At 40.4% G+C, this 12908-nt stretch overlaps 1 protein-coding gene across 1 annotated transcript in view; it reads left to right on the plus strand.

Annotated features, from left to right (window-relative positions):
* Nucleotides 1-12908, plus strand: part of LOC141522648 (coiled-coil domain-containing protein 33-like) — a 103416-nt gene that overhangs the window by 68097 nt on the left and 22411 nt on the right. Inside the window, exons 3-5 of the mRNA XM_074236181.1 lie at nt 1214-1347; nt 7790-7899; nt 9841-9936. Of these exons, the coding sequence (XP_074092282.1) occupies nt 1214-1347; nt 7790-7899; nt 9841-9936 (340 nt within the window). The remainder of the gene's footprint in view (nt 1-1213; nt 1348-7789; nt 7900-9840; nt 9937-12908) is intronic.

Genomic DNA, 12908 nt, shown 5'->3' on the forward strand with positions numbered 1-12908 from the left:
AATAAACACAGATTTCCCCGATTTAAGGATCTCCTTGGTAAGAAAACTTCTTCTGTCATCTTAAAGAATTTTCCAAGGCGCTAGGAACTTAAATGACTTGCCCAGGGTCACAAAGTCAGTAAGCATCAGAGGCCAGATTACAAACCCAACTCTTGCTGGCTCAGAGACCAACACTATCTATTAGACAGCACTACCCCCTCTAAATATCAAGTATATACATAGTAAGTAAGAATGTAATGATCAAGAGACTGTTTATAGTTGTGGAGATCAAGAATGGCCATGTGAATTGTGCTTCCCTCTTTCCACTCCTTGTCAGCTATAAGTACTCTTCTTTGGGATTTTTCCTTTTTTAAAAAAAACTGGATTTATTAATTCATTTATCCATCCATTCATTTATTTATTGCAATTAACAAAATTTTATTTTCTGTTCTTCCCATTTCCTCTTGTTAGAAAAGAAAAGAAAATCAAGCCCTTTGTAAGGATCACCACATTGGTCATGTGCAAAAATCCATCTCATTCTAGATGCCCAGGATGTAGAGAATATCATTCTGTACTGGATGATTGTAACACTAAGTTGTTTGGCTAAGATATGGTCCTTATCGCATGGAGCTTGGTCTTTCAAGGAGATGAGTACCAGTAGACAGAAAGCCATTAGACACTGTGGGACACTTTCACTGCATGAGAAAGACTCAAAAGAAAATGTGAGACCAGAGTGAGGGAGGTCATTGCTCTTCGGAGGAAATGAGGGAAAGCTTCCTGGAAGAAGCAGCATTTGAGTTAGGTCTTCAAAGAATTTATACGGATGAAAGAAATAGCCTAAGCAAGATTAGCATTTTCCTCTTTCCCAAAGACAGATGCACAACCATGCAGCTATTGATATTGCCCTTTATAACTGAAGAAGACCCTGATATCAAATAAATGGTGGCATGACTAACACAAAGTGCCCAGTTACCTAGTGGTAATTTCCCCGGGGGGAGGGCAAGAATGTACATTAACCCAGCAATCAAAAAATTATTTGAGAATTCCCAGGACCCTGACCAGGTGACATTGCTGTATATCTCATAATTTGAGAGTCCATTTCTGGACTTCTTTAATTCCTTTCTTGTTTGGAATCCAAAGGACCAGTAACCTTGGGATTTGTAGGGAGAAATTATTCTAGCTTTCCTTTCCAATTCCTCTTTTTTTTCTATCCTTCCCCTCTCCCCACCTCCAGGAAAACCACTTCACAGGATGAAAAATATGAGGAATCTACAGCTGTCAGCTCAACTACTTGGGAACCCACCAAGTCTCCCACTTGGGAGACAACCGTCAAGTTGGAGATAGAAACTGAAGATGTGGGTCGTGAAGGTGAGGTCTTGTGTTTGGAGAGTAGGTAGACTGGAAGGGAGACTCTTAAGGGTTAAAAAATATGGAAAGCTCTCTGGTGGAGCCCTGAGGGAGCAATTGAGTTTCAAAGGCATTTGCAGTTTCAGTTTGAATGATATTGCTATATCTTATGTTCTAATGATTGGATTGAAAAAAAAATCACATATAGATACAACTCATTTAGCCTAGCTCATTGAAGAATGTGTAGTCCTGCTTAACCTAATTTGTCAAATAATTGAGACTTTCCCTTTAGTCATTAAATTTTTAGCAAAACAATTTTAGAGGGAAATGTCTTCTTAAAAAAGAACATGGGTTCGAATAGGAGCTTTTTTAATTGACTTGTATCTTTGGGGGCTATTGTGATATAAAGGTCTATTGACTTCTGCCATAAACTGTCCCCTAAATGCTGTGTTTTAGAGATAATCAAATCACAGACTGGCAGAGTTGAGACATTGAAACCCAGTGACAGAGCCATAACTAGGACAAGGCAACTAAGCCTTTGTACCAGGGTGGAAATTCCAGAGAACACTGACAGCATTTTTTTTCAGGATATTTCCTTCTTTGCTTGCCCCATCTCCATCAGAGACCACATGCTTCATCCCCTCAGCAGCTGAGCTTTCATCAGCAGGAAAAACCTCAGAGAGTCCCAGGATGCATGTTCCATCACAGGAGAATGAACCTGGCCACTGCCATCCTTTTTCATGATTAATAGTCAATGAATTCTTTAGTAGCCAGGAAGTCTAATAAAATTTCAGCAATTTCTTCCTCTTTTTAAACCACATTCCAGGTGAGTTGTCATCAGCCACTTGCCCCAAGTAAAAAACAATAATGCCAGCTTTGATCAGTTAAGAGCCAGTGAGGATCTAAACTAGTGGTAATGAAAATGATCGGGACAGTAAGGATAATAGAAACCCTGGAGAAGCAGGATTAACCAGACTTGATGAACCATTGGATGTGATGATAACCAAGTAGAGATGAAATTATTTGCTTACTCTCTAGTTGGTGAGGGTCAGGATTAGAACCCCAGGTCTTCTGAAAGGTCAAAGGGCCTTTCCACCTGTTCTTGTGTCTCCTTTTCACACATTCTTGGTTCCACTATTCTGCTTGCCTCTAACTATCTTTCCTTCATTCAACACACCTCTAATTTGATATTTTTAATTTGGGGTGACCTGAAAAAATTGTAGCACCAACTCCTGATAAGAAGTTTATGTAAAGTTAAGAGTCAGTAGGTTCTAAGTAAGGGCCTTAGGTGCTTTCCTATGAGTCAATTGAATGCAGAAACATTATGAAATATACTTTGCTTCAGAGAACTTTTTGACTTTTTTTCTGTATTCTTAGCTGTTTTTTAGAGAAGTGAAGCAATGGGTAAATCAGTTGCTTCCAAATCTCTAACTTCCTCTAGTACTCACTTTTGAAGTGACCCTTTTTACAATCTAAGCCACAAGTTGAGTGGTTTAAAACACTAAGGAGGCTAAGATAATTTAACTGTTTTTTTCCCCACCAGTTTCCCCCTTTCAGCTCATCTTTTATACACTTCCAAATGGGGCCTTCTAAAGCACAAATTCTGTTTCTCTCCTGATATAACTTTTAGTGACTCCTTATTGCCTAGGAAAAACCAAATTCCTTAGCCAGACGTTCAGAGTCTGCTCCTATGCCACCCTCCCCAGCCTCACAGTAGCAAGTCAACTCACTTGTATCAACAGATATCTGATGGATCTGGAAACCACAGACTTGGGTTTTCATCCTGACTCAGTCACTTCCTGGCTGTGTGACTTTAGGCAAGTCATTCAACCTCTTTAGTTTCATCTATTAAATTGGATCAGGTTATATCTAATATCCCTTCTAAGTCCCAAAGCAAATCCTATGTGCCCTTTGTGTCCTTGCTCATTGAATTCCTTCACCTGGAATGTTCTCCCTGCCCAAAATTTGTCTTCAATGCCCAGATCAAAAATTACTTTTCCCCTGAAGCCTCTTGTCTAATTAAGCCCCCAGTCAAGCTTCATCTGAACTCCCCACAGCACCACCCCTTACCCCTCTCCATGGCCATACTGCACATGCTACTGAGAGCCTTCTACCTTGAAGGCTTTCAAGAGCAAAGAGTTGTTCTTATTTTGTTTCTTCCAAAATTCCTAGCCCCAGATAAATTTACCCAATATTTTAGAGGATGAGGCTTTAACCTTTGTCACAGAGTGATCCTTACCATAAAGATGTACAGTGGATAAAAAACTGTGGGTATCTCTGAATAGCTCAGAGCCAAAGTGCACGATGCTGTTTGGAGCCCCCTTTGACTACAGATGAATTGGGTAGAGAATGACATTTTTGTAGATAAAAGATGATATGTCGCCATATGCCTATTTACTTTGTCCACTGAATGCCTACTTATTTCAGATGAACAAACCCCTACAGACTAGCCAAGGGCACCTCCCCATCTCCCTTTGCCTTCTATCTTCCAGAAATTTTCCCTAAAAGAATAAAATGTCTGCCCTTTAACTATTAGGCATTCCAGGCTGTTAGAATCCTTTGAGATAACTCTTTGGGCTTCAAACTCTGTGTAGTATAAATGGATAATACTTTTATGAAGGAATGGAATTATTTTTTCCAGAGCTGCTCTGAGATTCCTCTCTTCTCAAAATGTTAGAGATCACAGGGACCTTAGAAATCATCTCATTTGGAGACACAGAAAGGACCTAGGTTAGAATGTCACTCTGCTATTCACTAACAGTGTGACCTTAGATAAGTCCCTTCTCCTCTCTGTAAAATGAGTGGCTTGGACTCAGTGATGTCTAGGATTCTTTCTAGCACTATCAATAAACCAGAATATTGGAGATAATTTGTGCAATCTGTTCCAAAGGCAATAACTTAGAAAAACAAACTCTCATCTTTCTGAATAGGAGGCAGAGGAATTTAGCCTCTCCAGAACTCTGCAGTTAGACACCTTAGATTTCTGTGTTTTCAGGGATTGATTCTCTTCCAATAAATAATTGGATTTTTTACCTTCATAAAAGTCAGTTCAGAAAAACTAATATTATCACTGGGATAGATTAGCTCATCTCAAAAAAAAAGTTCACTACTCCCTACAGGAGAGGAAACTCCTATTCTGAGACAAAGGTTATTAGTACAGTAAGGGCAGCTAGATGGCACAGAAGATAGAGCACTGGCCTTGGATTCAGGAGGACAAGAGTTCAAATCTGGTCTCAGATACTTGACTGTGACTAGCTGTATGATCTTGGGCAAAGTCCCTTAAACCTGATTGCCTTACATCCAGGACCATCTCCCGTTGTCCTGATTCATATCTGGCCATTGGATCCATGTGACTCTGCAGAAGAAGGTGAAGTTGGTGACTTAGCACAGCCTACCCCTCAATCAAATCCAATTCATGTGCTTGTCATAGTATTGTCTCCCTGATGTCATGGGCTTTTTTGTAAATGAAGGAAAAACATTATCATTATTATTATTATTATTAGTAGTAGTAGTAGTAGTAGTAGTATTATAGGTATTGTCAGTGATGATGTTGGTGATATGATGTTGTTATGATGAACAGTGAGGGAGATTACTGAAAAAGAGTATAATGGGTGAAGAGAAGACAGAGCAAGGAAATGGAGCATGGAAGAATAACCAATTCTGGGTTGGGCCTGGGTCCCTGAGACATACCCATCAGGATGTCCAGAGAAGGTGCCCAGAAGCCTTGATGTTGGGAATGAACAGTGGTATATATATATATATATATATCCTTGGCTCCCCTCTTGGGCTCAGGTCTGGCAATTCATGTAGAAAAAGGAGAAGATGCCCCTGGCAGGGAGAAGTTTGCTAAGCAGCTCTCTGAGCTGAAATGACCAGAGCCAGAGCTGGGAGAAAAAATTCAGAGCTCGTTGCTGTGGTGATGTGAGGGCAGCCAGGGGGGAGGGGCTAAAAATGGAGGAGGTGGAAATTGGAGGGAGAAGGAAATTCAAGGACACGTTAATGAAAGACTAAAGAAATTTTCATTCTCCCTGTGTCAGGGTCAACATGACAGACATGGCTTTTTGCTCTGACACAAATAGAGCTAGCAGGAGGCAGGGAAGGTGGAGACAATGGTTGCAAACTAGGCCTGTTTCTGGCAAGGAGACCAGGCAGAGACAGGAGTCAGGGCTCCCCTACCCCCACCATTCAGTCCCTTTTCTAACTCATCCCTTCAGTGAACATCAGAATATTGGAGACAAGAGAGGCTCTCTCCATAGAAGATGCAAGAAGGAGCTAGCCGCCCATCCTCGTCTGAGGAGATAGAATCAAGAAGTCTTTCAGAATACCAAGGCTTGGGAAAAGTCAAGAATAGAGGGTGTTATTTATTGAATAGCTACTGCATTCAAGGTCCTGTGTTGGTCTTGGGTCTATAAAGTCCAAAAAAACAACCCATACTTTACATTTTCCCTTTCTTTCTCTGTTCACTTGGGTGACTGGTCAGAATAAATCTCATGGGCTGAACTAGAACCCTGGCAAGGGTTGCTCAGATGTATAATGAAGGGCATGGTTGGTAAGGTTCAATATTTTTATCGGCTTTGGTTATAAGACCATTGGTTTGTAAGCTCCTTGAGGACAGGAACTATTTCTGCTGTTTATCTATATCTCCACAACTTAATACAGCGGAACAAAGTGGTTCTTAATCAACACTTACTGATTGATAAGATCGTTGACAGAAGCTTCCTCCTCCTTCTCTCTTCTCTTTCTCCTCTTCAACTCTCCTTTTCATACCTCCCTTAATTTCTTCTCCTTTGCACCTTCTTTCTCTCCTAATTTGTCTCTTTTTTCCTTCCTTCCTTTCTTTCTCTTCCTTTCTTTCTTTTTCTTTCTTCCTTCCTTCCTTCCTCCCTCCCTCTCTCTTCTTTCTTTCTTTCTTTCTTTGCTTCTTTCTTTCCTCCTCTCTTTTGTATCCTAGTTCATCTTTCTGCCCCATCCTTTACCTCATTTTTTTGGCCTCATCAATTCCTCAACATCTTTTTTCTCTTCCACCTCATTCTGCTTTACCTTTTCTCCATCTCTCATCTTCCTTTATTTGTTTCATCCTTCATTGTCTTCTCTTCCTTCTCCTCCTCCTTTCTACATTGGGAGGCATAAAAATATAGTTAAAATCACCCTGATCTTTGAGACTGAAGGCCTGGCTTTGCCACTAATTAGCTTTGTGACTTTCAACCTGTCCTTTCCCCCACTCCAGAATTCAATCCTTTCTTCATCAAAATGGAGGGTCTCACCTCACTTGGATATTCTGTGATTCTCTTCTCATTCCAGAGGAGTAAAAAAACAAGTGGGTCCAAGGTAGCAAAGGGAACAGATCATCTTTCCTTTGAAATATGAAATTTCAAAGTTTGAAATTACCTGTGAAATGGGACTTTTCTCATTCAAGAGGAAGAATTGGTAACACAGCAATCAGAATACCTGGAGGTTATTGCATGACCTTCAGTGAGTATAGGGAACACAGAAGAGATAGAGGCATGCCTTGGGTTGGTGAAATAGCTTGGTCTGAGCTGCATAGCCCAAGGCAGTTGGGATAAAGAGAATAGAAGAAATGGTGGTTTGGCCTAGAATGAATGGAGCTGTTTAGCCTTGGAGGCTCCTAAATCCAAGGAGTAAGACTTTGGATTTCTTGGCAACATCATGCCCAAATCCACATGGAAAGAATTGTCTGGAATGCTTATTCAGAAAACAGGTTTATCTCAAATTGAGTGTGTGACTACCTATGAGTGTCTCTGTCAATGTAGATGTTTACATTTATGCATTTCTTTGCATGTGTACCTTATCACTCTAAGTATATCTATGGAAATCTGTGTGTATACGTGCATGTCTATATGTAGATGCTCTTTTTTTTATCTCTGAGCATGGCTTCTTCCCTCTCTCTTTCCTTCTCTCCTTCTCTCCTTTCCCTTCCAACCCTATTCTTCTCCCTTCAACTCTCTACTTCTTCTTCTCCAATTTTTGACTCTTTCTCACCATCTTTTATTTTCTCTGTCCCTTCTCCCTCCTTCTCTATTCTTCTCTTTCATTATCTCTTTTCTCTCTCCTTCCCTTTCTATTTCCATCACTTCTTTCTCTCCCCTATCATTCTCTTTCATTCCCTCCCTTCTTCCATCATCTCTCATTCTTTCAGACTTTCCCTTCCCTCCATCCTCTCTAACTCTTTCAGTCCCTCCCTTCCTCCATCTCTCTCATTCTTTCTTTTGCTCACCTCTCTCCATCCTCTCTCATTCTCTTTCATTCCCTCCCTTCCCTCCATCCTCTCTATTTCAGTCTCTCCCTTCCTCCATCTCTCATTCTTTCACTCTCTCTCTTCTCTCCATACTCTCTTATTCTCTTTTCACTCCCTCTCTCCTATCTCATTCACTTTCTCTCCCTTTGCTCCCCCCCTTTTCTGAGTAAAGTCCACCTGAGCTATCCTTTCTATTCTCCCTTGCAGAAGTGATCCTGAAGGTGCTTGACAGCAGAAACAGAGAACTGCTAACTTCCTACCAGATACCTGTTAAGTACCTCCGCCCTTTCCATCCCTACCATTTTGAGCTGGTGATGGTGAGTGTCCTGGGCTAGGAAGCCACTTTGGGGGCAGCTCTGCTTTGGGCTGGCAGGGAACTAGGACTGGCCTATTCTACTGACTCTTTCCAGTCTGGGGGCAGGCTCAGGGGATTCTATAATGGCTCTTTTCCCAGCATGTGATTCAGACAAGCATGTGAGCTTTGGACTGGGGGGGAGGGAATGAGATGAGGTTGCTTTGGAAGTGGATAGCCCCCAACAAACATTACTCGGACAAGAATTAATTTTTATGGCATTTGGGACCCTCAAAGACCTTTTCCCCCTTGTTTCTATTCATCTGTCCTTCCCACTACCCACCCCTTCTCCCATTGAAAATAGCCACTCCCCCAAATAAAGCCCTCAACACATACATGAGTAATCAGGAAAAAAATTTACTACATCTGAAAATAGATGTCTCCTTTTGCATTTTAAGTTTGTCACCTCTCTGGCAGCAGCAAGTGAATACCTCATTTTCATTCTTTGGAACTTTGCTTTCTCATCATATTGATCAGAGTTCTGGTCTTTCAAAGTTTTTCTCCCCATACTATGTTATTTTCAGTATATAAATGGTTCTATTTCTGCTCACGTTGTTCTTGAGCAGTTCAAAAAAAGTCTTCATTTCCTCTGAAATTGTCCATTTGAATATTTCTTATGGCACAGTAATAGTCCATTTTATTCACATCCAACAATTTGTTTAGTCATTCCTCAAGGGGAAGACGCCTCCCTTGGTTTCCATTTTTTGGTTACTATGGCTCTGGTTCTTGTCCTTTGTTATTGAAGAAGACCAAAATGACATCACTATGTTTGAGACAAATTACAGAGTGTCTGATTGTGGCTGATCAGACCAATACGAGCTTGGAATGCTCTATAGGTTGGGCTCCTTTGAGGTTTCTATGAAAAGAACTGCTATAGATATTTTTATACTTATGGGCCCCCTTTTTTCTTTCTTTGATTTCTTTGGATTATTGACCTAGTAGTGGTGCAGCTGGATGAAAGGGCACACAAGTTTCCTGACTTTGTGGGCCCAGTTCCAAATTGCTTTCTAATATATCTGGGTCAATTAACAGATCCACCAACAATGCATGAGCATACCTTTTTTTCCTCCTGTGAGGAGGTGGGAGAGTTGGAGATGAGGGGAAACTCCCAAGTGTAAGACGTGAATGAGAGAGAGATTCCATTTCTGTAGCACACAGTTCATGATTAATCCTTTGATTCTCCCTATGTGACAGGAGAGAAACAGCCTCATGGAAATAAAAAAAAAATAGTCCCAAAGGCATACCCTATTCCACTAGTGGTTTTGATATTAGAATCCAGGTCTTCTATCTCTTCATCTAACTAGAATCAGAAGAACTAGAGGCAGATTCTGCTTCTGTCACCTACAGGCTGTATTATCTTCACTAAATCACTTAACCTTTCTGGGCTCTAGTTTCCCACTATAAAAAATGAGACTAAGAATACCTGCCATCCTCTTCACGGGGTTGTTGTGAAGGTCAAATGAGATTGTTTAAGTGCTTTTTCACAGTTAAACATTATATGCTTGAGTTATGATTATTATTTTTCCAAATGACAATAACCCTTTGCGGTTGGCTGCCATGGAAGCTTATCCATTATTGTCATTGTTCCCTCTGACATCCTCTAGTCTAGTTATCTTTATTTTTACAAAGGGAGCAAGTAAACCATGGCCCTTATGAGGATGGTGAAATATTCAAATGGAAAAGCCAAAGATTTATTATAATATTGATCTTTCTGTAAACATTCCAAGGGACACTGGGCTTTAATTACCAGCTTCTGCTCTGGTGGTCGTTCAAAGCCTCAGTAGGGCTGTGACCAATGTTTGGCCATATTCAGAGCCTTGATTTATGACTGAACCTGCTGCTTAACTTTGCATTTTATCTCTTCTGTCTCTCCATCTTTGTCATCATCACTCTCATCAATCCTCAGATTCAAAAGACTGGTTTAGCCAAATTGTATGCTTCAATCACTCGGGAGAACAGTTTCATGCCCCGCTATATTGGATGCACTCACACAGCCTTAGAGGTAATGTATGAAGAGGGCTAAGGGGAGCATTAGCTTTGGGCTAGTAGTAATACCATAGAGGAAGCTAGGGAATCACCATTTGTGGGTAGGGGAAGAAGTTAGGGGTCAGCAGTGATGGGGAGAAGTAGGAGCTATTCCCTTTGAGATAGAGAAGGAAAATGAGGCACTGTTGTGGGAAGGGAGATGATTGGGACCATTAAGTGTGATCAATGTTTAACAACCTCTTCAAAGGGGCTGCTTTGGGAAAAAAAAAAAGAATAATCAATCCCAGAAATTGGAAAAAAGTAGAGAGCTACAAAAGGGAAGAAATTGAGAAAGGAAAAAAATAACTTAAAAAAGACAATTGATCTTACAAGAAGAGTACAGATTGATATCTAACAAATGAACTTTCATATAAATTAAGAGAAGAGATGACAAATGGTTTTGCGCCTAATTCCCACTGGTGGTTATAGGTCCCTTGTTCCTGTGATCTCTTGAGTATCCCAGATAGCAAAATCTTCCTGGATCTCTGGGGAAAAAAGATCTGTCCCCTTTTTGGTGCCTCAGAAACCCTCCTATTGCCATAATGCTTTTCTATGATCCCCTTTTTCTATGATCCAGAAGGTAGAGAAAACCACTTTTCTGTAGAAAACTCCCAAGTTAACATCTCAGGGCTGCCTCTATTCTCCTTGATTAGCCAGCCCCAATCCTAATGAGACCTGGCAGGCTTTATTCCTTTTCAAGAGAGACAGATTTCTCACATCCTCCCTATTTTATATCCCCATCAGCCACACTTGTCTCTCGCATGTCTGTGTAATTGGGCAAAAGATCTGGATATATTCTCTCTTATCCCTATTTTCTCACCTACCTTTCCTCACTTAGGTCTCTCAATTACATTCAGTGTTTTATCCTGAACCAGCCTCCCCTCCCCCAGTTCCTGTTCCCTCTTATTCATGTTGTTAGAACAATGGAGAGGGCTGAATTTTTAGTCAAAGTTCATGAATTGCAATCCCAACTTTGCCACTAGCATGATCTTGGACAAGTCATTTAACATCCTTCACCCTAGTTTCCTCATTCGGATAATAAGAAGTACTCTAGAACTGTCCTCTCTTTCTTAATTCACTCTCCCATCTCTTATTTTTTCCCCTCATTTCTTCCTCCCCTTTCATCCCCAGTTCCTCTATCATCCCTGTCTCCTTTCTCTTCTACATCAGTTTTCCCTCTCTCATCTTTGGCTCTTCTCCCATCCATTTCCTCCCTCCTCCCTGACTTCTTTCTATCCCTCTCACCTTCTGATCTCTTTATCCCCTTTCACCACTAGCTCCTCTCTAATTATTGTCCCATCATCCCTTCCCCCTTCCATTCATAATTCTCCATTTTTTCTCTCAACCCTTTGCTTTCTCCAATCCTTGACCTCATTTCCTCTCCTGTTCCTGTTCCCTCTTCCATTACTGTCTCCTTTCCTTCTTTCTCTCCATTCCCATCTCTTTACCATCTTAGACTTCTGCTTCATTATCCCCACTGGCTTCTTGACAGCTGAGAAAGAATGTTCCTATCAACATCCCGACGTGTGCCACTAAGGAACACCTTCCTCACTCTCAAACACACACGCCCTTTCTCTTTCTCTTTCTACATCAAAGCTGTCAGACTAGGATTGATTTGAGCTCTGAGGCAGAAGTTGCCTAGTTTCAGATTCTTAAAGAATCAATGACCACCACTCCCCTCCCACTCCTGCCATCTTTGTTCTTTTTCTCCTTGAGTAAAAATAGTTATTCATCAGTTGACTAGAGGTTAAAGATGAGTAGCATTTCCAGCTTTCTGTGTACTGGTTTGTAGTCTGATTATATTGGAGGCAGATGATCCTGCCAGTGTCTTAAGGAGCATTAGAAAAAATCTTCAATGTCTTCAGATTCCCCACCAGCTTGCCATGGTTCTATCAGAAGGAGGTGAGGCAATATGAGAGAGCTTGAGGGAGCAATCAATTAACAATAATTTATTAAACACCTACTTTGTACCAGAAATATGGTAGGAACTGAGATGACAAATACAAAGAATGAAATATCTTCTACTCCCAAAAACTTCAATTTTTATAGGAAAGGTACTACTACCTATTTAAAAAAACTCATACAGCACAAATACAAAATTAATAAATAATTTGTGGGCAATACGAAGTATTATAGCTATACTTTATATACACAATCTGGGATACAAACATAAATACAAAGTGGTTAATGACAAACATAGTTTGGAAGGGAGGACACTAGTCACTGGGGAGATGATGAAAGGCCTCATGCAGAAGACAGTGTCTGGCCTTTGTCTTCAAAGAGAAGAAACTTAGGACTTAGGACATTCAGACCCCTCAAACTGAGGTCCCAAGCTCTCTTTCCAGTATAATCTCCTACCTCTCCCTCATCCAGAACATAATCAACATCTGAACTATAGTCATCTTCTCCACATAACATCATTTCAAACAATATCATTTCAGAGTAAAAATCATTCAAATATTGTAATCAAATTTCACGGTAACATCATGAAGCTACAAATATGAAATTCCACAATATACAAATCAGCTTGCCAGTGATTAGCCAAGCAAACTGGCTGCAACATTGTTTTACCAAACATCCTGTTTCCCTGAAACCAATTAGGCAGGATGTGCTTGTCCTCACTGTTTCTTACCATCTTTTCCCATCTTTGTGCATTTGCTTATGCTGTTCCCTCCAATTGTAATGCCTTCCTACTCTGTAGGCTTCTCCATCTCTCAGTGCCCTTCTCAACTGCCACTTCTTCCTTGAAACTTTCCTAACCTTTAATAATAATAATAATAATAATAATAATAACTCATAGTTATGTAAATACATTTATATATAAGCATTATATATATAATATATATTCTAAGAATCAATTGATCCTCAGAACAACATGTGGGGGGAGTGGTAATATTGTCCCCATTTTATAGATGAGGAAACTGAGGTTTAGACATATTAAACAATTTG

This window comes from Macrotis lagotis, chromosome 4 (assembly GCF_037893015.1).
Source record: "Macrotis lagotis isolate mMagLag1 chromosome 4, bilby.v1.9.chrom.fasta, whole genome shotgun sequence".
Taxonomy (NCBI): domain Eukaryota; kingdom Metazoa; phylum Chordata; class Mammalia; order Peramelemorphia; family Peramelidae; genus Macrotis; species Macrotis lagotis.